General features: G+C 44.2%; 1 protein-coding gene across 7 annotated transcripts in view; it reads left to right on the forward strand.

Moving 5' to 3' along the window:
• The window catches only part of ADGRF5 (adhesion G protein-coupled receptor F5), a 54,986-nt gene extending 31,956 nt beyond the window's left edge, over positions 1-23,030 (forward strand). For 6 of the 7 annotated variants that reach the window (XM_080997351.1, XM_080997348.1, XM_080997350.1 and 3 more), the window contains 14 exons: positions 1,804-1,949; positions 3,531-3,734; positions 5,127-5,342; positions 6,934-7,098; positions 7,284-7,499; positions 7,848-8,066; positions 8,812-8,970; positions 9,505-9,698; positions 12,284-12,460; positions 13,638-15,002; positions 16,124-16,165; positions 16,261-16,320; positions 19,918-20,002; positions 21,186-23,030. In XM_080997351.1, coding sequence (XP_080853477.1) covers positions 1,804-1,949; positions 3,531-3,734; positions 5,127-5,342; positions 6,934-7,098; positions 7,284-7,499; positions 7,848-8,066; positions 8,812-8,970; positions 9,505-9,698; positions 12,284-12,460; positions 13,638-15,002; positions 16,124-16,165; positions 16,261-16,320; positions 19,918-20,002; positions 21,186-21,268 — 3,331 coding nt within the window. In that variant the 3' untranslated portion in view covers positions 21,269-23,030. The remainder of the gene's footprint in view (positions 1-1,803; positions 1,950-3,530; positions 3,735-5,126; positions 5,343-6,933; positions 7,099-7,283; positions 7,500-7,847; positions 8,067-8,811; positions 8,971-9,504; positions 9,699-12,283; positions 12,461-13,637; positions 15,003-16,123; positions 16,166-16,260; positions 16,321-19,917; positions 20,003-21,185) is intronic. The other variant, XM_080997349.1, reaches the window with a different exon arrangement.
• Positions 23,031-23,826: the final 796 nt, after the last annotated feature.

Here is a 23,826-nt window from a genome sequence, read left to right on the forward strand (position 1 = left end):
AAAAACTTCCCTAAACAGGGCTGCCTTTAGTTGTTTTCTAAAAGTCAGATAGTTGCTTATTGCCTTGACCTCTGCTGGGAGGGCGTTCCACAGGGCAGGCGCCACTACCGAGAAGGCCCTTTGCCTGGTTCCCTGTAACCTCACTTCTTGCAATGAGGGAACCGCCAGAAGGCCCTCGGCGCTGGATCTCAGTGTCCGGGCTGAACGATGGGGGTGGAGATGCTCCTTCTGATATACAGGATTGAGGCCGTTTAGGGCTTTAAAGGTCAGCACCAACACTTTGTTTTTTTTAATAATATTTTTTATTCATTTTCCAATACAAAATTATATAATCCATACATCTTAATTACATCCCATTTCTCTTTTTTGACTTCCCTCAATTTGTCTGAAACTCCTTCATAATTTTACTTCTTCCACATTTCTAACTTATGCTTATATTATTGTTATATATTAAACCCTATTTTTAGTAGTATTCTAACATTTTCCTCACAGAGCTTCATTAAAACTTACAAACGTTATCTGATTATCACTTAATTTTTGCATATACTCTATAAATTTCTTCCAATCTTCTGTAAATCTCTGATCTCATCGATTTTGGATCCTTCCAGTCAGTCTATCAAGTTCTGCATAGTCCATCATTTTCATTCTCCATTCTTCTATCGTAGGTAGCTCCTCTTGTTTCCATTTCTGGGCCATCAGTATTCTTGCTGCTGTCACTGCATATGAAAATAACTTCTTTTCTTTCTTATTTATCTCATTACCTGTAATGCCTAGTAAAAACGCTTCTGGTTTTTTAACAAATGTATATTTCAACATTTTCTTCAATTCATTATATATCATTTCCCAAAAGCTTTTAACTTTCTTACATTCCCACCACATATGATGGAATGTACCTTCCTTTTCTTTACATTTCCAACATTTGTTACTTATACATCCTTGCTAATTTCACCGGTGTTACATACCATCGATACATCATTTTCATCACATTTTCTCAGCACCAACACTTTGAATTGTGCCCAGAAATGTACTGGGAGCCAATGTAGCTCTTACAGGACCGGTGTTATGTGGTCTCGGCGGCCGCCCCCAGTCACCAGTCTCTCTGCTGCATTCTGGATTAATTGCAGCTTCCGGGTCACCTTCAAAGGTAGTCCCAAGTAGAGCGCATTGCAGTAGTCCAAGCGGGAGATAACCAGAGCATGCACCACTCTGGCGAGACAGTCTGCGGGCAGGGAGGGTCTCAGCCTGCATTTCTTGGGATCTCTCATACAGTGATGCTTAAGCTTTTTGAAATTGGCCCTCTTAAAGTTCAGAGTGCATGTCCAACTACACTCACTGTTCTCTTGCCTATGTAACATGAAACCCAAGAGGACAGGATCACTTCCTCCCAAGTTTCCGAGTTCTTCCACTTGGTCAATTAGTTCCTCCCTATCGGTGAGGATCAGGTCCAAGATAAATGATCCCATTGTTGCTTCTTCCACCTTCTGAGAAATGAAATTGTCAGCAAGGCAATGGAGGAATTTTTTGTCCTTTCATTCTTGGCAGAGTTTGAGTTCCAACAGATATTTGGGTAGTTTTAGTCTCCCATGACTACTATGTCTCTTCTTTTTCGAAACTTGGTAATCTGCTCTAGGAAGGCATAATCTAAGTCTTCAGTCTGGCTTGGCGGTCTATAGCAGACCCCCACAGTGAGGTCACTGTTGTTTTCCCTCTCTTATCTTACAATTTACTAATACTAATATACTATACTATACATATACTAATAATGAATCTGAAATAATCAGGTATGATATCCTTTTTGCATAGACCTGGAAGCATCATGGTTCAATATGAATTAACATCAGCAGTGAATATGCCGCCTGAAAGTGCAAATACAGATGCAGCTGAAGCCTTAGATCGTTCCTACAAGATTGTGCCCACATCATTTGAGGTGTCTTCAATGGAAGTGCATGGTAATGTCAAAAGCCTGCTTATTGAGATGTATATTATCATTTTAATGGTAGAAATGCCATTTTTCTCCCACAATGAATACACATATAAAACACCCTCCAGACCACCCCAATTTGATTATGGAGAGAGAAGCTAGGCTCCCTCACACTCTGCCTTTAAAGCACATTCAAAGCACATTCTCTCCCTCAAAGACTTTTGATCCCTGCAGTCTGCTAAAGAGTTGCTGGTAACTGTAGCACCTTGAGGAGGAAGCTGCAGAGCCCAGAATCATCTGAGGGGAAAGTGTGTTTTAAAGTTACTGCATGTGCGCAGCCTGTGTCCCGGGTGCTCAGTAGCCTCTGGGCGTGCTGCAGGGTGTCTTCGGAACTTTTTGGTGGAAGCTTCATGTTCTGGTTTCAGAGAGCTCTCCAAATAGTTTTATGCAAGGAACTAGTCGTTCTCTTGTGTGTGCAGACTGATGCCCCTTCCCAATATACGTGTATGAATACATCTGCATTCCAAGGGGAAGAGTTTAGCCTTGCTAGGCCAGAAGGATCGTGCCATCCAAAGCTCTGTGTACTCTGCACCATGGCTTCTTGCTGTGGAAGGGGTCTTCCCTGCATCCACACAACAGTAAGAATCAAGTCAAATCTACCTGTCTTTGGTGGACGGGTTTTTAATAGTCATTAGTCAATGGGACGCGGGTGACACTGTGGGTTAAACCACAGAGCCTAGGGCTTGCCGATCAGAAGGTTGGTGCTTCAAATCCCCATGACGGGGTGAGCTCCCGTTGCTCAGTCCCTGCTCCTGCCAACCTAGCAGTTCGAAAGCACCTCAAAGTGCAAGTAGATAAATAGGTACTGCACTGGCGGGAAGGTAAACAGCGTTTCCGTGCGCTGCTCTGGTTCGCCAGAAGCGGCTTAGTTATGCTGGCCACATGACCCGGAAGTTGTGCGCCGGCTCCCTCGGCCAATAAAGCGAAATGAGCGCCACAACCCCAGAGTCAGTCACGACTGGACCTAATGGTCCGGGGTCCCCTTACCTTTACCTAGTCAATGGGTATTAACTGCTGATGTGGGAAAAGCAGGGCTCAAGGTGCTGGTGGAAGAAGGGATAAACTCAGCTTCCTGTCAAAGAGCAATGTTGCCAGCATCATACATGGTTGTCAATATATCACATCAGGAATATGTATTTGGGTTGCAATCGCAGCTGATGCTCTGCCAGTGACAATTGGGAATAGAGATTCCTCATTTGCCCTGGAAGGTGGGAAGCACACCTGCCCATTGGTGCTGCCTTCATTCTAAACATGGAGAGTTTAAACCCACTCAGCTAAAGGCCATTGGTCACTTTGGAAAATCCCACTTATAAAACTCCATGACAGGAAAGCAAGACATGTTCACTTTTGCCGCAACCACCCTTGGTCAAGGCCTTGTCTAGACTCTGCAAACTAATTTTCCAAACCTTTCCTGGGTGCGTTCAGAACAACAGCAAGTGAAACTGTGAAATGAATAGTTGATGCATTAGGTGAGTGGCACTCTGTATATGTAGCAAGAAATAAAGCTTTCTTTTCGTTGGTTTTGAGAACTTCTCTTTTTGCCTTGCAGGTGGAACAAACATCTCCATTTCTCCTGACGACATTTTTGAGGGTGATACTGTAACAATGACATGCGAGTCAAATTCTTCTTTGGGGGCAACCTGGCACTTCCCAGAAACTTTTAGCCGTGGCAGGGAGCTTCCTAAAAATGACACTATAGATGGAAAGTCAACATCAACACTGAAAATTACAAACATTAAATTGGAAGATGCCGGTAATTCTAAATAGAAAAGTATTTAAGTCAAGAGTGTAAGAATTGCTATACTGAGTCAGACCTAGGCTTTACAGTCACCTCCTACCAAAGTGAGGACAGGGGAAGTAGTCTGTCACTAGGGAACATGGGGAACAAAGACAGATTATTACCCTCTGTAAGACAGTACTCCAAAGAATAAAACCGCATCAAGCAAACACTGCAATATTCTGCATCAAACAAGGCTGGGAGTGAATTGGGTGGCCTGCAGTGACCATCATATTCAACAACAATGACCATCATATTCTAAGATTGTAACATACAGAGTGACATGCAATGGAAACCTAGATTCAGAGAAGGGATGCAGCCGTGACTAGGGCGCCACAGCTTTTTCTGTGTCTTGTTAAATCAATTCTGCAGGTGTTCTTGCCCTTCCCAAGAGTCATGCACTTCTAGTTGTCTGACCATAAAATAGGTGTGTCCCCCGGGGTCTCAGGTGTACCAGGAGGGGTCATGCGACCCGATTATCTCTCATGATTAGTTAATGTTTCTTTAGTGAGTTGGCAATATTTATGTTACCTATAATCTCCATTCTGTAGAAGGAATGTAGAAAGGGCTTTTTGCTGGTTAACTCATGCAGATACAGGAAATCCAGAGCTTGAACATCTTCCACAGATGGCTACCCAGCCTTGGCTTGAAAATCTCCAGCAAGGGAGAGTCTGCCACCCTCCAGGCAGAGGCAGCTAGTGCCCATTGCACCTGTGCCAAAACTGCACATAGTCAAAGCACATCGAGTGCCATGGGGGTATGTGGCCAAAGTCTCCCCCCCCCCCGAGGCCTGTCCCCTTTTAATTATTTTATTTTATTTTATTTTGCCAAGCGCATGAAGCTGGATGGGCACAAAGTAAATGTGAGTATGTTGCGGTCTTACTGTATAAGAAATAGAAGAAGTAATAAAAATTGGATTTAAAATGTAGCATCTAGCACAGCACATTACAATTGTGCAACAAGCAGAAAAACCCTTAAGTAGTCTACCAAGACCACCAGCCATTTTCGCTGAGAGCCGCTGGTCTATCCCCTCCTTAAAGGAAAACGCCCAGAACGGAAGGCAGTTCTCCAGAGCAGACCAGAGCAGAAGAGAGAGGAACCAAAGCTTGGAAACCATTAATGCAGCCTAAAACTGCCCTTTCGGGGGAGCTGCTCCACACACAAAACGGCTGACTGTTATGCAGTTCCTTTGCGCATTCAGATCAGCGGTGTAAATGTAAAGGTTTTGCCACTCATTTAATGCTTTGATTCAATTGAGTTAATTTTATCATGGAGATGAGACAAGCTGGAAGGTTCACAGTTGGATCTGGAAATGTTTGAGCACATTGCTTTATGGAGCTAAATACCAGATTTTTGTCTTTTTTGCAGGTTATTACCGTTGCAGCTTTATGGAATGGATTAATAATGTGTCAGTCATACATGTTGCTGGGACTAATATAACAGTCTCTCCAATCAAAATTGTGCCCTCAGAGGATGTTGTGATTGTATGCAATGGTGACACTAAAGAACTGAGTTGCTGCACAGACAGAGATATGCAGTTCTTCACTTATTACTGGAAAACAAATGGAGCAATAAATATTTCAGGTATGAAGTGCAAGAATCTCTCTTGGCTCCTAAGTGTGCATAAAACTTTTTCTTTGCCCAACTCCACACATGCATCTCTCTCACAGCATTTGCAAAGCACAAGGAGACCTGTCAAGAGTCAGGCTCTTTCTCCTGCGCTGTCATTGCCGGCTCCACAGAGTGGGGAATCACAGCAGTGGTGGACTTTGGGCTTTAAAATTCCAGCAGCGCCCCCACCCTGGCCACTCACCTTCACCTTTGATGCTTGTCATTGTTGCTCCCAGTGCAGGCGAACTGGTCCTGTTCCCCTAAATCCGCCTCAGATTGCAGGCAGAGCCACAGCAGCCTCTGGAGTCAGCCAGGAGGGCCAAGGCGATGCTGCTGCCATTCCCTGCTGGTATACCTTTGCCTCCTTCACAAGGAGAGGCCCTTTTCTTCCTTGTGAGGAGGGGGGGGAGAGAAAACTGCAAGGGGGAGGGGGATTATTGATTTGTTTTTGTTCTTATTTTTACTATGTATTTTGTGTTTTCTATATTGTATTTTTATGTTGTGCTCTGCCCTGAGATCTACAGATGAAGGGCAGCTACAAATTTAATAAATAATAATGATAATAACGGGACGCGGGTGGCGCTGTGGGTAAAACCTCAGTGCCTAGGACTTGCCGATCGTCAGGTTGGTGGTTCGAATCCCCGCGGCGGGGTGCGCTCCCGTCGTTCGGTCCCAGCGCCTGCCAACCTAGCAGTTCGAAAGCACCCACGGGTGCAAGTAGATAAATAGGGACCACTTACTAGCGGGAAGGTAAACGGCGTTTCCGTGTGCTGCGCTGGCTCGCCAGATGCAGCTTGTCACGCTGGCCACGTGACCCGGAAGTGTCTGCGGACAGCGCTGGCCTCCGGCCTCTTAAGTGAGATGGGCGCACAACCCCAGAGTCGGACATGACTGGCCCGTACGGGCAGGGGTACCTTTACCTTTTTACCTTTAATGATAATAACACTTTGGTTTTGTAAGCATTTCTCGTGAGTCCTTGCAAAACACTTTGAGGGTTTTTGTTTGTTTGCTAGTGTATGCAAGAAATGACCACAAAGCGAACAGCTTTTGATGGGAACTGGGGGTGTTCATTCATTCCTAGTCACAAATTCCTGCTGCCTCTCCTTGTCTTCCAGTGGCTCAGTCAGTAGAGCAGGAGACTCTTAATCTCTGGGTTGTGGGTTTGAGGCCCACGTTGGGCAAAAGATTCCTGCAAAGCAGGGGGTTGGTCCCTTCCAGCTCTACAGTTCTGTGATTCTAAGTGTGGTATCTTTGGCCTAGAGCAGCTTTGGATATGGCCGGGAGCAATTGTCTGGCATGTCCCTGAAAACATCCTTCTGGAATTAAACAGGCCGCTTTGGATAAGTTTGTAGGACATGTTAGACCCAAAGTCTCTACTGGGAGTAGGAGCTGATAACATACTGGCCAGCTTCTAAATGGGGGTGACATTGTACTCTGAGCACCCAGCGACACTGACACTGAAGCAACTCTTCAGCTTTGCTTTGAGTCAAGGTGTTGACCAGTTTTCAGCCTCAGTTGCAGGTAGTGCTTTGACCTGCTTCTAACTCATTTCCCTTCCTTGCAGGGACCACCACTGCCACTCACAACTGTACCAAGTACCTCCTTCAGGCTAATGAATCTCAATGCCCAGCAGACAAGTCTGCAACCAAAACGGATTACACATGTGAGCTGAACACTACCAATGGTGCCCGCAAACACAAAGTTATCAGTGTCACATATTTTCGAGTGGGTAAGCATCTCTTTGGGAAGGACTTTTCTCCTTTGATTTCTTTGTGTGTATGCTATTCTGATGTTTAAGTTTCTGCTATTTTACCGTAAGCCATGTTGAGACAATGTGCAAAGTGGGAGACAATCTCCCTAAATAAACAAAATAATGAACTCACAATCAAATCCCCAATGTTTATGTTTCACCAGCAAAGGTGAGCATATCTTCTAGAACAAGTGGCAAGGTTTCTGAGGGACAACGTTTCTCTCTAAACTGCAGCAGTGATGTGAGCAACTTTGACAGCGTCACCTGGCAAATCCAAAGTGGAAGCTCTACTAAGCAGGTTGACAGCGTGTGGCACACACAGGACAGAAAGGGGCCAGTGTCTGTGCTGACCGTCGGCAGTGCTAATCTGGACTGGGCTGGTGAGTGAAGTGCATCCCCACTGTCAGAACCAAAAACAAATAAAGCAGTGAAAACCACCTTCACAATACAATTTCCACCATGTGTGTACCTGTATTGTGTTTAATAATAATAATTAATAATAATAATAATAATAATAATAATTATTATTAATAATACCCTGCCCATCTGGCTGGGTTTCCCCAACCACTCAGGGTGGCTCCCAACAGAGGACTAAAAACAGAATAAAACTTCAAACATTAAACTTCCCTAAATTCGCTGCTGTGGCTGCTGGTGCTAATTTAGACAGATCTTAGTTACTTGCTTGCTTGTGCTGTTGGCTAAAGAGCATCTGGTTTGATTGTTTTTAGGCAACTATACCTGCACCTTTTCCCAAAGATTTCTGAACAGCTCTGCACACATGCAAATCGACGTGTTTCCTTTGCCACTGAAAAAAGACATTATAAGAGATCCCATAAATGCATCCATCCCTTGTCCCGGGACTCAGGTTCTAAGGTGTTGTACAAGCAAGAGCGGAAATTACACCGTGAAGTTCTCTGTTCAACAAGGGCCTCCCTTTGCTCAGGCAGGTGAGCAACCACTGGCTGGGTGGGAGAGCAACCACTGGCTGGCAGTGGCGTGACAAAGGTGCGCTCTGGACAGAGGGGCCAGTGGACAACCAGAGGTTCCAGAGCTAGAATTATTTTAACGTTTTCTCTTCAGTCCAGACTTAACTTTTCAAGACAGTCAGTGAAGAGCTTAGAGACCAACTTGCTCAGAGGTTTAATGTGGGTTTTGGGTTAACATAGAGCGGCTTTTCGTAGGGCAGAAAAACTTGTTGACCTACTGAATACCACTGGAAGGCAATGGGAAAACAGGAGGCGACAATAGCAGGCAGCAGCTGCCTCCAGTTTTTTTGCATAGCAGCTTCTGAGCAGGAGTTTACCTGAGAAACGGAAACTTGGATTTTCAGCAGGAGCTCCTTTAAACCATCCTTCAGTCAGCTCAGTGCTGATCCGTTTTGAGTTAGTGCCCTGCCTTGGGCACAGAAAGGACTAGTTAGAGCACATGCTATGTGTGCATGTGGGAGAAGGTAATTTTGTATTATTTTAAATGGATCACCTCAGCATCACTTGTGCTCACACTGTCACCTTAGTTTTGCCCTGCACCATTCAAAAACGTAAATCAAGCCAATGGCTCTATATATTTAGTGGCAGCTCCTCATTCCAAGCTCCCAAAGCAGTTCACAGAGAAAAAACAGTTACATTTCTGACACAAAAGTCAGCTCTCACTACCTCTACTTGCTGTCTGAATTTACCTCATTCTATACAAAAGCTTTTCCTACAGAAAGAAGAGGAAAAGGCTGCTATCAACACACAGTAAATTTCACAGAAGATCACTGCAATTCTAGAGAGCACATTGTGCATTGTGAGTTCAGGAACCAAATTGATGGGCATGTTCAAAGTTCACCAATGGTCCTAAAACTTTTACCAGGTAAGGAGAAAATGTGGGCAATGGCATAGGATATCTTTAGAGTTGCCATAGCCCAGTTATATTTGCAAATTGTGCAAAATGTTTACTAATGATGCAAATAAAGTATATTAATTTGGGCATTTTCTGTCAGTTAATTTTATTTATTTAATTTTATTTATTTACTGTATTTCTATCCCACTCTTCAGACAAGTCTTGTCTCTCGAAGTGTCTCACGTCAATAAAAATGGGAAAAGGAAGAGAGACACTTTGCATTTGTAGACGGCTGGTGTCCTTTCTTGGTATTAATTTTGTATTTCAACTGAACAAAAAAAGAAACAATAAATAAAAAGTGCAGAGGAAGGTATACTCTATTGCTACGTATATATGCAAATCTTATTATTATCCGTGTGTGTGTGTTTATTTGCAGCTTACTATATTTTGTATCAATGTGATCCAAATGTCATTATACTTGTCCATACATTACACTTGTCTACACTGTATGGCGTCCTGATGTTTCAAGAGATAAAACAACGTCTCTTCTCCTTTCTTTCACAGCAAAGAAGGTAGCATGCAATTCTTCAGAGATTGGCACCGGAGAGGATGGAGCTGAGCTCACAAGGCCTTGCAGGAATGAGGCAAACCACCCTGTCAGAGGAAGTATCACCTATAAGTGCAAACATAATTTGTGGGAAATCGTGGGAAATAGCTGCCTAGCTGTCCCAGTGGACAACCTTCTCAGCTCTGCAGAGGTAAAAGCATCCCTTTGTCTGGAGCACAGGTTGCCTCCAGACTATTCAGAGAAATTGATTTTTAAAACTAAACATTATACACTGCAACAACTCAAATTAGCAGCCTTGTGCAAAACGAGTTGATCACATATGTAAACAGAACATGGCTGGGATATATCAGCAGGTTTAAGAGCTTTTAAAATGGTGACAGAGACGTCACAAAGTATGAAGCATTCATTTGGAGGGAACACATAGGAGTAGAATAATAATAATAATTATTATTATTATTATTATTATTATTATTATTATTATTATTATTATATTATTTATTCCCTGCCCATCTGGCTGGGTTTCCCCAGCCACTCTAGGCAGCTCCCAACAGATTATTATTATTATTATTATTAAAGTGATAAAACATCAAACATTAAAAACTTCCCTAAACAGGGCTGCCTTCAGATGTCTTCTAAAAGTCCAATGGTTGTTTATTTCTTTGACATATGATGGGAAGGTGTTCCACAGGGTGGGAGCCACTACCAAGAAGGCCCTCTGCCTGGTTCCCTGTACCTTCCCTTCTCACAGTGAGGGAACCGCCAGAAGGTCCTCGGAGCTGGACCTCAGTGTCTGGGCTGAAAAATGGGGGTGGAGACGCTCCTTCAGGTATACAGGATTGAGGCCGTTTAGGGCTTTAAAGGTCAGCACCAACAGAATTGTGCTTGGAAATGTATGGGAGCCAATGTAGGTCTTTCAAGACTGGTGTTATATGGTGGCCGCTCCCAGTCACCAATCTAGCTGCTGCATTCTGGATTAATTGTAGTTTCTGGGTCACCTTCAAAGGTAGCCCCACATAGAGCGCACTGCAGTAGTCCAAGCGGGAGATAACCAGAGCATGCACCACTCTGGCCAGACAGTCTGCCACTCTTGCCACCTCTGCCAACTGGCCCTGCTGCCATGCCCCCCACTGCCACCCTCCACGCTGCCTCTGCCACCTGCGGGGGAAGTGCCTTGGGGGCTTCTGCTGCCAGAGATGCTTCGGCTGGGCTGCCCTGTACCTCTGGCAGGATGAGTGCTTATTATTTTATTAGTAGTCCAACATGTTTTGTCTCTGGTAAGCTTTCCTCAGGGGCTGATCTCACTTATTTTTTTGTAAGCTCTTCAAAGACTTCAAGGGCTGTATATACTGGGTTATCTCCACTTTATGACAAATTGAAGACACCTGAGTGAGTTTGATTGCATTTTGGGGTTTTGTGTAAGTCATAGCTGTCAACTTTTCCATTTTCTTGTGAGGAATCCTATTCGGAATAAGGGAATTTCCCTTTAAAAAAGGGAAATGTTGACAGCTATGGTGTAGGTTCTTTAGAAGCTTTGCGTTGTCCCTTAAAACAGATGGTCTTTGAACAGCTTGCAAAGAAATAAGTGAGATAAGCCCAGGAACAGGTTTATTTATTTATTTATTTATTTATATTATTAATATAATAATAAGCATCTATCCTTTCCCACATCTCCCATGACTGTTCAGGGGGGGAGCCAGAATCATGGGGGAGGGGATCTTTATTCCTTCGCTGCCATCACAGTCCCTGAGCTTCTGTGAGAACAGGGCGAAGGGCAGCCTCCAGCTCAGGGAGGAGAGTTTCTTGTGGGCTGCTGCTCATGCACTGGAATGTGGGCTTTGTTTTGCTGTCACAGCAGCCACACAACCTTGTCTGCATCAAAGTCCCAACCTGCTTTTTTTTTTTTGCATTGACCTGGGTTTTCCCTTTCAGCAGAAAATCTAGCAAGTTAAAAAGACCCCAGTGTCAATGACCAGTTTGTGGTATCTGAACAACCCACCTGCAATATTAACCCCCCTTCGGGAAGCCCCCAGAATGGCAATGGAGCCAACACATTAGGCAGCTGCATTAGCACTAAACTGCACACCTGATGTGATCTCCAGCTATGGATGTTATGGAAATGAATTTGGCACTGGGGCTGTATCTACTCTGACCGGTTTTAACGTTATTAGAATGATATTAGATCTATCGTTCTAAAATGTCCCAGGGCATACTTATACTTAAAAATGGTTTATTTTCGTCAAAACACTTGCTCTGCAGCGCCCTCTGGTGTCACATTTTAATAACAAATTAAGAATGTTAAAAGCAACAAGTCATTTGTCCCTTTGCATTATCACAACTCTTCCTTAACCTTTCCTAACATTACAAACACAAGTGTAGATGTGCCCCAAGTTGCATACTGCTGAATAGTGTTTCCACCTCTCTGTAGCAAGGCTCCCAGGGCATCCAAAGCTTTTCGAACAGAAATCCACTTTCCTCCCCCAGCTCCGTCCTATTTCATTGAACAAAGAAACACCAAAGAGAATCCCGGCCTGTTCAGTGTGTCTCTATCATTTAGCTGCTGAAGCCGTGGGAGCCAAACCAGGAAAAGTTGGTTGTGCCACAAGTGACGGTCACCTGGGAAATCAGGAAATTGCACTTTTGTGAAGCAAGATTCCCTTCTAGAATTAATTTCACAACATTCTGTGCCTCTTCCAGCTGGCTGAAGAGAATCTGAAGAGAATAACAAGCCTTAAGTGCAATTTACTCTGTGTTTAACACATTTAACTTTAATTCTAGTCTTTGGTGTCTAGTCCTGAGCAAAAGAAGAATTTGCCTGAATTCCTCAGCCACCTGAACCGTACCATCAAGCAACAGCAGCAAAGTATGAAAGCTGTTGCAAACCTGAAAGCTGTTGTGGAAATTTTGAATATGGTTTCAGTCGTGCCGGTAGCTGCTGAGCGGGAAACAATGGAAGTAAGTTACAGAGGACTTTGCAGAAGTTGAGAACTCCTTTCTTTTCATCTGCCTGGAAAAGAGGAGACTGAGAGCCATCTTCAAATATCTAAAGGGCTGTCACATGGAAGATGACGCAAGCTTGTTTTCTCCTTCAGCTAGTTTTGTTATACATTTGAATTCATCCCAGAATTTCTGCCTGCTTCTCACCTCGCCCATCTTGCAAATTAAATGTTTGCATGAAAGTCATCTTAGTGGGCTGTGGCTGAACTGGCTAACTTTTGTCTGCTGACTCCCATTCAGGAGTTGAATAGACAGCTTGATTTATGCAAGGTTTGAGGGTGTTTCTCAGAGTGCCTTTAGGACATGTTTTGAGATGAGGCTGGCCTCAGGTTTGTACCAAGGTCAAGGAAGGTTTGTGGTGGAGAATCTCATGTCATATTTCAGTTATGTCAAGCTTTTATTTCAATGCTATTAGATAAACCATAGGAATAAGTTCAGATTCACACACCTATTCACAAGAGCATGACAGAGTAGATCAGGAAAGAAGAAAATGAGAAAGCATCAGGATCAATGTGGAAATATCAAGAGTTTGTTCCAATAATTCTTACAGAAGTTAAATCAAGAACTATACTTTTCCTAAATAATAATGAGCAAACTGAGGCAAAGTTTCAGTTTCTACCACGAAACAAATACGTATGCAGGACCTCAGACTGTTCTACAGCACAGCCTCATGGCTTGCTGTGGATGTTATAGGTTGATTGACTGTTGGATATGACAGCATCACAATATGATAAAATCAGTATCTGTATCTAATAATGTATTTGAAATATGAGAGGAGCTTGAGCTTTCAACCATTTGACCTTTGAAAAGGCTAGTGAAACTATCTATGGCCTTTAAAACGAGAGGGTGGGTGGCTGGGTTATTGTTTTGCTTGTTCTTATGTTATGTATTTTGGGATTTATATATTGTAAACTACCCTGTGAACTTTGAATGAAGGGTGATATATAAATTCAATAAATAACAACAACAACAACAACAACAACAACAACAACAACAACAACAACAATAATAATAATAATTTGAAAAGTTGGTAGGTGGATTAGTGTTAAATGAAAAGGGATTGGAATTTCTAATGCACACTGATAATTTTGTTACTGGACTTTAGTAATATCTCTTTATTCTCTTATTATTGCAGAATTTTTTATCCACAGTAGACACGGTTATCAGCAGTCCAACAAAAACTTGGAAGGATTTTGTGAATGGAACTTCTCAATTACTGGCTTCAGTGGAGCAATTTTCTGACTCCCTTCAACCTATTAACAATTCTATTCCTTCCATCAGCTATGACAACCTCCAGCTCAAAGGTGTGGTCATTGACAAAAGCAAGGTTTCAGACTACGACGAGAGCTTTACATTCTCCAAGCCCTCAAACCTCAGTGGTAGTGTGCTAATTAACGAAGCAAAAATTGAAACTGGAATCTCCACCATCATCAGTGTGGCTTACTCATCTTTGGGGCCTATTATTCCACACTATAAGAAGATGGATGAATTCATAGTAAATGGTTTGGTGATGACAACACTAATCAATGCCAACAGCAGTCTAAGTGAAGAGTTCAGGATCATTATGACATTTATGAAGGATAACAAGACCCTGAAAAATCCTCGATGTGTATTTTGGAATTTCAGCTTCTCAGAAGATGGTGGAGGTTGGGACGTTACTGGCTGTGAAACCACAGAGAATGGGGACAATGTCACTTGCTCCTGTAATCACTTGACTTCATTCTCCATTTTGATGTCTCCCGGTCACGATCCATGGGACACGTTGGATTACATGTCTTACATTGGTGTGAGCATTTCTATATTGAGCCTGGTGGCCTGCATTGGCATAGAATTTGTCGTGTGGAAATCAGTGACCAAAGCAAGAATATCCTACATGCGCCATGTTTGCATACTGAACATAGCGATTTCTCTCCTGATTGCAGACGTCTGGTTCATTGTGGTAGCAGCAATGCATGACACAAACACGAAAATGGACCAGGCCTGGCTCTGCATAGCAGCAGCATTCTTTGTTCAGTTTTTCTACCTCTGTGTCTTCTTTTGGATGCTAACCTTGGGCCTCATGGTGTTCTACCACATAGTCTTTATCGTACATAATGCAAGCAAGACCATCATGAAAGCTCTTAGCTTCTGCTTGGGATACTTTTGCCCACTAGCTATATCTGCTATCACCGTAAGCAGCACCCACCCACATTACACAAGAAAAAAGGTCTGTTTACTCAACTGGGATGAGAGTAGAGCTCTCTTGGCCTTAGTCATTCCTGCCATGATCATTGTCGCTGTCAATGTGATTGTTACCATTGTGGTCATAGCAAAAATGCAAAGACGTTCCATCGGCGAAAAATCAATAAATAAAGAAAAGAGCTCATTGTATCGCATCACCAAGTGTATCGGTGTTCTGACATCACTCTTAGGCCTCACCTGGTTATTTGGTCTTGCTACAGTTATCCCTGGAAGCCCTAGAACATTCCACTACTTATTTACTCTTTTCAATGCTTTTCAGGTAAGTAGATAAAAGATACTAGCTGTTTGCTATGCTTAACTGATAAAAAAATATTGTCAACATTTCTTGGGACTCCTCAGTACCACTGTACACACGAGGAGGTGATTCATATAGTTACTTTTCATGTGGTAAGAGTCTAGCGATGTCACTGAATTTGGACTTCTGTGCCTGGCCCCGTTCTCCTCTTGCCCATCCGAGAGAGGAAATGGCTAAAATCTGGTGAAATACTGTGATAGTGAGCCGTTAACTGAACCTGGCCCTATCTTTGTTGCTCTATGTCTTAGACTGCTACCCCCCTTACCTTGCCCCCCCCCCCATTCAGGAGTTTGAATAGACTTTGCTAGCAATGCAAGTGCCGATTCACACACTCCTGTTGACACAAGCCAGGCGGAGTGAAGGGGCTGCCGTCTCCTTTCCTAGAGCCCGTGCCATCACATGACCGATGACCCAGGCCTGCTTCCCCTGGACATATTCCTATTAAACTTACTAGAAGTATATATTTCCTGACCTGAGAAATGCTGAGATCAAAGCACTGTAGTGCCAGCCCTGATCCTAAATTAACACCTGTGACTGTGAGTTCAAAGTCACCTCTAGATTGAATCCAGAATTGCATGCGGAGCAAATGTTTGTGAAAGATTCCTTGTTCCATTACATATGTGTTTGTTTGTTTGTTTTTGTTTGTTTAATATACTGCCCTATACCTGGGGAGGTCTCATTCCAGGATCAAATCAGAAACTGGAACTGACCCTGGAAAAATAGGGGTACTTGGAGGGTCTGTTATACTACAATTCTGATCCCACTTAACAGGGACTAAGTCTCATTGAACTCAGTAGGAAACGCATAGGATTGCAATGTGAGGTCTCTTTCCCCAGTATGTTGCTTGTTGACCTTTTGAAGCTTGTTATCAGGATTAGTTTGTAATCCCCAGAATGTTATCCAAAACTTCTTGCTTATTTTTCTCCTAGGCTCCATGTTTTCCCTCATACACTTTGGCAATCAGTGTTCAGAAATGCTGTTCTTTCTTTGGAATTACATTAGAGAGATCCTTTGGCCTTTAGATTCAGGCATCTAGGGTGCCATTTTACAAATGTGTATAATATTAATATGAAAATATTTTGCAGGGATTATTCATTCTGCTGCTTGGAATCCTCTCAGATAGAACGGTAGGAAATGAATTTTAAAATATTAGAGCTTTATTTTATTATATTGAATTGCAGAGATTATTTGATATTGGCTTTCCTCTGTTTCAAATGTGCAGGTATGGGAAGCTCTGTGGAAAAAGTGTTCCCTCTCCAGCTGGAGTTCACAACACACAAAGGTAGTATTATTTCCAGGAATAAATAGTGGGTTGGAGCCAAAGGTGCTCTTCTAAATGCAGAAGATATCCACTGCTAATGGAAGCACTGTTTTAAATCTTGCACTCTGCCTAATTTTTAATAGACTCTCTCTGATTTTAATCCCTCAACAATGAATGAAAAAACCTTTATTTTATCAACCTTTATAAAGAGTATGTGTTTGAAACTGTTCACAATAAGGAAAAGGGAGGGAATGAGGGAATGGAAAAAACATATCACCATCACCACCATCCTCATCAAACAGGATTTTGTAATGGACTGTCTTTCTTATGTTTAAGGCATAATGGTTTACAGCCGGGGCTGCCAACCTTTTTGAATCAGTGGCAACATTTGGATGGCTGCTGTGCAGGCATGGCATAACACACGATTAGAGAGAGTACTGTCATGGAGAAACTTTTCTCATAATTGTATTTCCATACTAAAAAAGCCTTGATCTGTTGAATTTCTGCCTGTCCTACAGCTGTTAAAAGCATAAGAACCCAATTCCCCCGCCCCATGCTAACCCTAAACCAAAGGCTAGGCTACTATTCAGCATCCCTGAGTAAACATGCATGCCATTGCACTGTGAGTTACCTATATAGTGAATTCTTAATTTAGCTCCTGCATAGCAGGACCTAACAGACGCAGAAGACATCAAGAAGAGGTGGCAAGAATACACAGAGGAACTATACCAGAAAGAAATGGATGGCTTGTACACCCCAGGTAGTGTGGTTGCTGACCTTGAGCCAGACATCCTGGAGAGTGAAGTCAAATGGGCCTTAGAAAGCACTGCTAATAACAAGGCCAGTGGAAGTGATGGTATTCCAGCTGAACTATTTAAAATTTTAAAAGATGATGCTGTTAAGGTGCTACACTCAATATGCCAGCAAGTTTGGAAAACTCAGCAGTGGCCAGAGGATTGGAGAAGATCAGTCTACATCCCAATCCCAAAGAAGGGCAGTGCCAAAGAATGCTCCAACTACCGCACAATTGCACTCATTTCACACGCTAGCAAAGTTATGCTTAAAATTCTACAAGGTAGGCTCAAGCAGTATGTGGACCGAGAACTCCCAGAAGTGCAAGCTGGATTTCGAAAGGGCAGAGGAACCAGAGACCAAATTGCAAACATGCGCTGGATTATGGAGAAAGCTAGAGAGTTCCAGAAAGACATCTACTTCTGCTTCATTGACTATGCAAAAACATTTGACTGCGTCGACCACAGCAAACTATGGCAAGTTCTTAAGGAAATGGGAGTGCCTGATCACCTCATCTGTCTCCTGAGAAATCTCTATGTGGGACAAGAAGCTACAGTTAGAACTGGATATGGAACAACTGATTGGTTCAAAATTGGGAAAGGAGTATGACAAGGCTGTATATTGTCTCCCTGCTTACAGTGGTGCCACGCAAGACGAAATTAATCCGTTCTGCGAGTGTCTTCGTCTAGCGGTTTTTTCGTCTTGCGAAGCAACCCTATTAGCGGCTTAACGGATTAGCGCTATTAGCGGTTTAGCGGCTATTAAAGGCTTATCGGCTTAGCGGATTAGCTGCTAAAAGGCTATTAAAGGCTTAGCAGCTTAGATAAAGGGGGGGGGGGAGCGAAAAAAAAATCTCAAGACTCGCAAGACATTTTCGTCTTGCGAAGCAAGCCCATAGGGAAATTCGTCCTGCGAAGCAACTCAAAAACGGAAAACCCTTTCGTCTAGTGGGTTTTCCGTCTTGCGAGGCATTCGTCTTGCGGGGCACCACTGTATTTAACTTATATGCAGAATTCATCATGCGAAAGGCTGGACTGGATGAATCCCAAGCCGGAATTAAGATTGCTGGAAGAAATATCAACAACCTCAGATATGCAGATGACACAACCTTCATGGCAGAAAGTGAGAAGCAATTAAAGAATTAATGAGGGTAAAAGGGAGGAGCGCAAAATATGGTCTGAAGCTCAACATGAAAAAAACTAAGATCATGGCCACTGTTCCCATCATCTCCTGGCAAATAGAAGGGGAAGAAATGGAGGCAGTGAGAGATTTTACTTTCTTGGGCTCCATGATCACTGCAGATGGTGACAGCAGCCACGAAATTAAGAGACGCCTGCTTCTTGGGAGGAAAGCAATGACAAACCTAGACAGCATCTTAAAAGGTAGAGACATCACCTTGCCAACAAAGGTCCGTATAGTTAAAGCTATGGTTTTCCCAGTAGTGATGTATGGAAGTGAGCGCTGGACCATAAAGAAGGCTGATTGCCGAAGAATGGATGCTTTTGAATTATGGTGCTGGAGGAGACTCTTGAGAGTCCCATGGACTGCAAGAAGATCAAACCTCTCCATTCTTAAGGAAATCAGCCCTGAGTGCTCACTGGAAGGACAGATCGTGAAGCTGAGGCTCCAAGACTTTGGCCACCTCATGAGAAGAGACGACTCCCTGGAAAAGACCCTGATGTTGGGATGGATGGAGGGCACAAGGAGAAGGGGACGACAGAGGACGAGATGGTTGGATAGTGTTTTCGAAGCTACCAGCATGAGTTTGACCAAACTGCGGGAGGCAGTGGGAGACAGGAGTGCCTGGTGTGCTCTGGTTCATGGGGTCACGAAGAGTCGGATACGACTAAACGACTAAACAACAACAAAGCAGATGTGCCTTAGCATTTTTTGTAAAGTATTTACATTTGTTGGGGGGTGGGGGAAGGGTGATTATTCAGCATTCATTCACACTTACTGTGTAGCAGTTCTTGCGGAAAATAACTCCTAGGGACTACCTGATCTCAGACAAACCCCCCCCATGGAAGATGCATCCTAGCATCTAGGGGAAAGGAAGGGCAAACAATGTAGGGTCCAAGAACTTGAAAGTAAGACAAAAGCAGGAAGCGTTCACTACAGATGGGGAGAAATTAGCGGCTCTTGAGGACTCTTGAGCAACTTATCAATTGGAGCAGCCAGTCTGTCTCATTTCACAGAAATTGCCTTGAAGAGGACCTGCAAGTTTTGTCTGATAACTTCCTAAGATTGCTAAATACTTAAAAGAAAGCTAGCAAGCTCAGAGTGGCCCTCCTCAGAGGCCTGAGCACCACGACACCTTTAAATGCCCTGTTGGCAGCCCCCAGTGTGAGGGGGGGCCCCCTGCTTTCAGACAATGTTGGATCCTTTTTCTTTGGTTGTATAGAAAGCTCTGTGTGCAAATTCCTGTTTGTGTGCGGGGGCTGCATGTGACCAGGACCCTTGGACTTTGTCAGGATACATATGCACCATGGGGAATAGTTAAAGGGAGGAACACAAAGTTTGGGGTGTGGCTAAAAGTGCAGCTGCCCTCCGTGGTCCATATGGTTCCGCCATACATACTCTGGTGCAAGGGACATGTTTGCTATCTCCAACACTTTTCTATCTGTGCTTATGGTTTGCACGAGGACTGTGCAAGGGCCCCCTGATTTGGTTCAGGGCTCAATTTGACAATCCTTAGTTTTAAGTTAGTTAACTTAGTTTTAAGTTTGAGGTTTTCCACAAATGCCAGATTAAAGCTAAGACAAAATAAAAGCCTGTCCTATAGAAAATGCTGCTTGCTCTTCACTAAGATGTGCTTGTGTCTTACAGTCAACATCCCAAGGCATGTCAGCGCCTATGCTTTCCATCAGTTCTCCATTCTCAAAAACTTTAAACAACTGGTTTGGCAAAACAGGTACAGTATGTAATCAGCAACCAACTTCCTTGTACAATTTCAAATGTCCTTCTGTAAGTTGGGCCTTCAGATTCATGCCATTTCAAGGCACTGCAAGGCCAACTGCTGTGCTAAAACATCAACAAGCCAGATATGCCCTAGAAGCCAGATGCGCAAAGCATTGCTTGCTGGAAGTGATGCCCTGATGGTTCAGTTCATTATGAGGGGAAGGCGCTTTCCAAGCATGGTTACCATCAGCCTCCAAAAGCAGTTGGGGGCCTCTGCGATAACAGTGCCTAAAAGGCTGCACTTCAACAATGGAGACCCACGTACAACATTGTCTTGGATGGCCTTCAACAGCTCAGCCCAAGCCCTCTTGCCAGAATAAGGGTGCAATCCAAACTCCCACCCTTAGAGGGCAGCAATGTATCTGCAGTGGCAGCAGACAGTGAGGAAGGGGAGGGGGCCTGGGCTCTAAACAGACCCCGATGGCCGCATGAGCTTGAGTCTGGGCACAGATCAGGTCAAATGCTGCCACTCAACAGCAGCGAGACAGACTTGCAATCCAGCATATCCCAGGCTGGATCAGCGCCATCCTCTCTCTACCCCAAGACCCGCCCCCCATTTCAGGGTCTTCCTGTGGCTGCGGGGACCCTGGCCCCATTCCAGAGCTGAGCAGAGGGACAGCTCTGCCTTAATCGAAGCCACCCTTCAGCCAGGCATAAGGTGGGAGTCTGCTGGAGGAGGCCCTGCCCAGCCAGTCCAGCACCCTATTGCCACGTGGCCCACTAGATGCCTGTGAGAAACCAGGGAGCAAAACATGAGCCCAAGAGCAGCTCCCTCCCCTCCCCTGGTTTCCAGCAAGTGGTGTGCAGGAGCAGAGCAGAGCCATCCTGGCTAGGGGGCCACTGATAGCCCCCTCCTCTGTGAATATGACCCTGGAGGATAGAAAGGGCAAAGCATGCTGTACACAGCAAGGAAACCGATGGTGATTGCAGTACAATTGAATGTGGTTTATTCTTGCACACTGTTCAAGCAGTAATGTTTAACTTTATGCTGTGTTCTCTTAAACAAGCAAGAAGAGCACTTTCTGGCAACAGCCAGCCACATTGACAGTGGCAGAGCAGGGGTTTGTGTGTGTGCTTTACATGTCCAATAATGAAACAACATTTTTTGAACATTACTTTGCCTTTGTGTCCTGCAGGAAAATATCAAGTCTCTTCTACAGAACCAGCATCTTCTTCAGCTTCTGAAAGCACTTCAAAGGCATATTCTTTGCTAAACTGAGAAGCTTGGAAGACCTCTGGGCTCTTTCCCCTGATGTGGCAATAAGCATGGAAATAATTGGTGAATAATGGAAGCATGGACTTCGTATAGGCTGTAAAGAACTGTGGCGTATTAGTTTAACAAAATATTTCTTCGATATACCATGCACTGTCTGGAAAGTTAATTATAATATCTGCTTGATGCTAGAAGAAATTCAGTGATGAGGGTCCCAACGCCATAAGAAGCTGAATGCCGTCTTGTGCCAGAGCCCCGCTAATCCTGCAACACATGGTCGTGTTTTCCCCAGCCCTGTTGCAGTCATGGGACCAGTAGATGTGCCAGAGCAACTGGGCACTCTGACTTTCAGGGCAGAGTGAGAGATACAGCACAGCAAAGTAGGTATCCAGGCACCTCAAACGAGTTCCTTGCTGGATTGTAGCATTTCTGGGTGGGTTTGTTTTTTGTGCTTTTTGCAATGTTTGAAGCAGGACCGCCCAAACTTTTCATACATATAGGCACATCTGGAAAATCAGAAAAACTTGTGGGCCCTCCTACAAAATGGTGGTTGTGAGGGCCTTGCTAGTACAAAGCACAAGTAAATTGCTCAAGAAGCTAACACAGTTAAGTTTGAGCCAAACAATGCATTTGTTCTCACAAAGCACAATAAAATACCAACTTCACTGGAAGAAAACTGATGTTCAGATACGCATGTGCAAACACGGACACACCACAGACAAAGCCTAGCAATTTGCATTGCAACAGCCAATTGAAAAATGCGAAACATGTTCTGACTGAAATGAATTGGGCTGCTTTCAGCACTAAATGGCAGGCCCAAGGGGCTGATGTGCATCAGGACCCTCATATGTGGGGCATAATGTGTTTTCACCTTTTGCTCCCTGTTGGAGTCTCAGTCTGGATTGTAATTTGCACTACCATTAAGCCCCACCACCACCACCACCACACAGTGTAGAGTCCCCTGCAGTGGCATTTTATGGAAAAGAAATTCCCCCTAGGCTCTGTGGCTTCCCCTCTTCCCCTCCCCAGCTCATCCCCTCTCTCCTCACTCCCTCCGGTTTCCAAAGGGGCGCCTGGCACTGCCCAAAGGCCACAGGTGCTGGGCAGCACAGGCTTTGTCTCCTGAAGGCCGCTGGGGGGCTGCGCTTCCAGGAGCAGCCCAAGGCCGAGCAAAGCGTGGCAGGTGGACAGGGGAAGAAGAGTTTGGATTTGATATCCCGCTTTATCACTACCCGAAGGAGTCTCAAAGCGGCTAACATTCTCCTTTCCCTTTCTCCTCCACAACAAACACTCTGTGAGGTGAGTGGGGCTGAGAGACTTCAGAGAAGTGTGACTGGTCCAAGGTCACCCAGCAGCTGCAGGTGGAGGAGCGGAGACGCGAACCCGGTTCCCCAGATTACGAGACTACCACTCTTAACCACTACACCACACTGGCTTTGAGGCCTTGAGGGGGCGAGGGAGGGGATTCCTGTGGCGCCCACAAGGGCCGATGGGACACCAGGAGACAAGGCTATACTGACCTGCACAGGAAAGAGTGAAGTTGAATGAAGTAGGACTTCTGCTTAAGAAAGAGGACTAGGACTATCAAGTCAGTTGTGTAAACTGCCCTCTATAAAGCACTTTACTTTTATAGTAGAGAACAATTTCCAGTTATACACCTTGCTTTACTAAAATGAAGGGGAAATTTCTAATTTTTCTGTAAACATGTAAATATATATTTATTTATGGTCATACTTAATAAAAGGGGCTTGCACCATGTTTAAACAAACACCTTGCCCTCCGTTAACCATTTCTTTTAAAACAGCAACTATAGATAGTTGCGGAATTGCTACTTGCCAGCTTTTGTTTCATGCCAGCAGTTTCCCCTTGAGGTACGCAGTTCACAGGAGAAGCTGCTTCAGGTGGTTCCGTTCCACATGCCAGAAGAGTCAGTTCCACAGATAAATTCAGAGACGGCTCTTAACTGGCACTAGACGAGACGGAGTAGGAGTCCAGAAAACATGATTATTCTACTCTGTATTCCTGGTCCAAACTGGAGGCGTACTGTAAACACTGTGTGACTTCTACCTCCTTGTGAACATTTCTCATGCCAGAACGTCCAGGGCCTCCACGACAGCGTCTCAGGCAGCTTATTTCTAAGTGGGTCACACCCACGTATCAAAGGTTAAGGTTTGAGAAGAGGCCTTCTTTTGAGAAGCAGAGAGTGTGTTTTTAAGCAACGCAAACCAGAAACAAAACAAGCCTTTTAAAGGATGAAAACCTAAAAAAAGGTGCCTTTAACTTATGAATCCATTTCTGTAATGATAGGAAGCTGCCTTCTAATGAGTCAGACCACTGGTCCGTACTGCCCAGTGCTGTCCACATGGACCGGCAGCGGCTCTCTAGGGTTTCAGGCAACTTGCTCTGCTTAGAGATGCTGTGGCGATGAAGCCTTCTACATGCAGAGCAGATGTTCTACCACTGAGCTAGGCACCTTTTTCATCCCTAGTACTCAGTTTGAAACTCAGTCTCATTCCTTTGGCATTCTATAGATAACTATTGTACCACACATTGTGTCACAACTT

Source organism: Podarcis pityusensis, assembly GCF_964106645.2.
Source record: "Podarcis pityusensis genome assembly, chromosome: 3".
Taxonomy (NCBI): Eukaryota; Metazoa; Chordata; class Lepidosauria; order Squamata; family Lacertidae; genus Podarcis; species Podarcis pityusensis.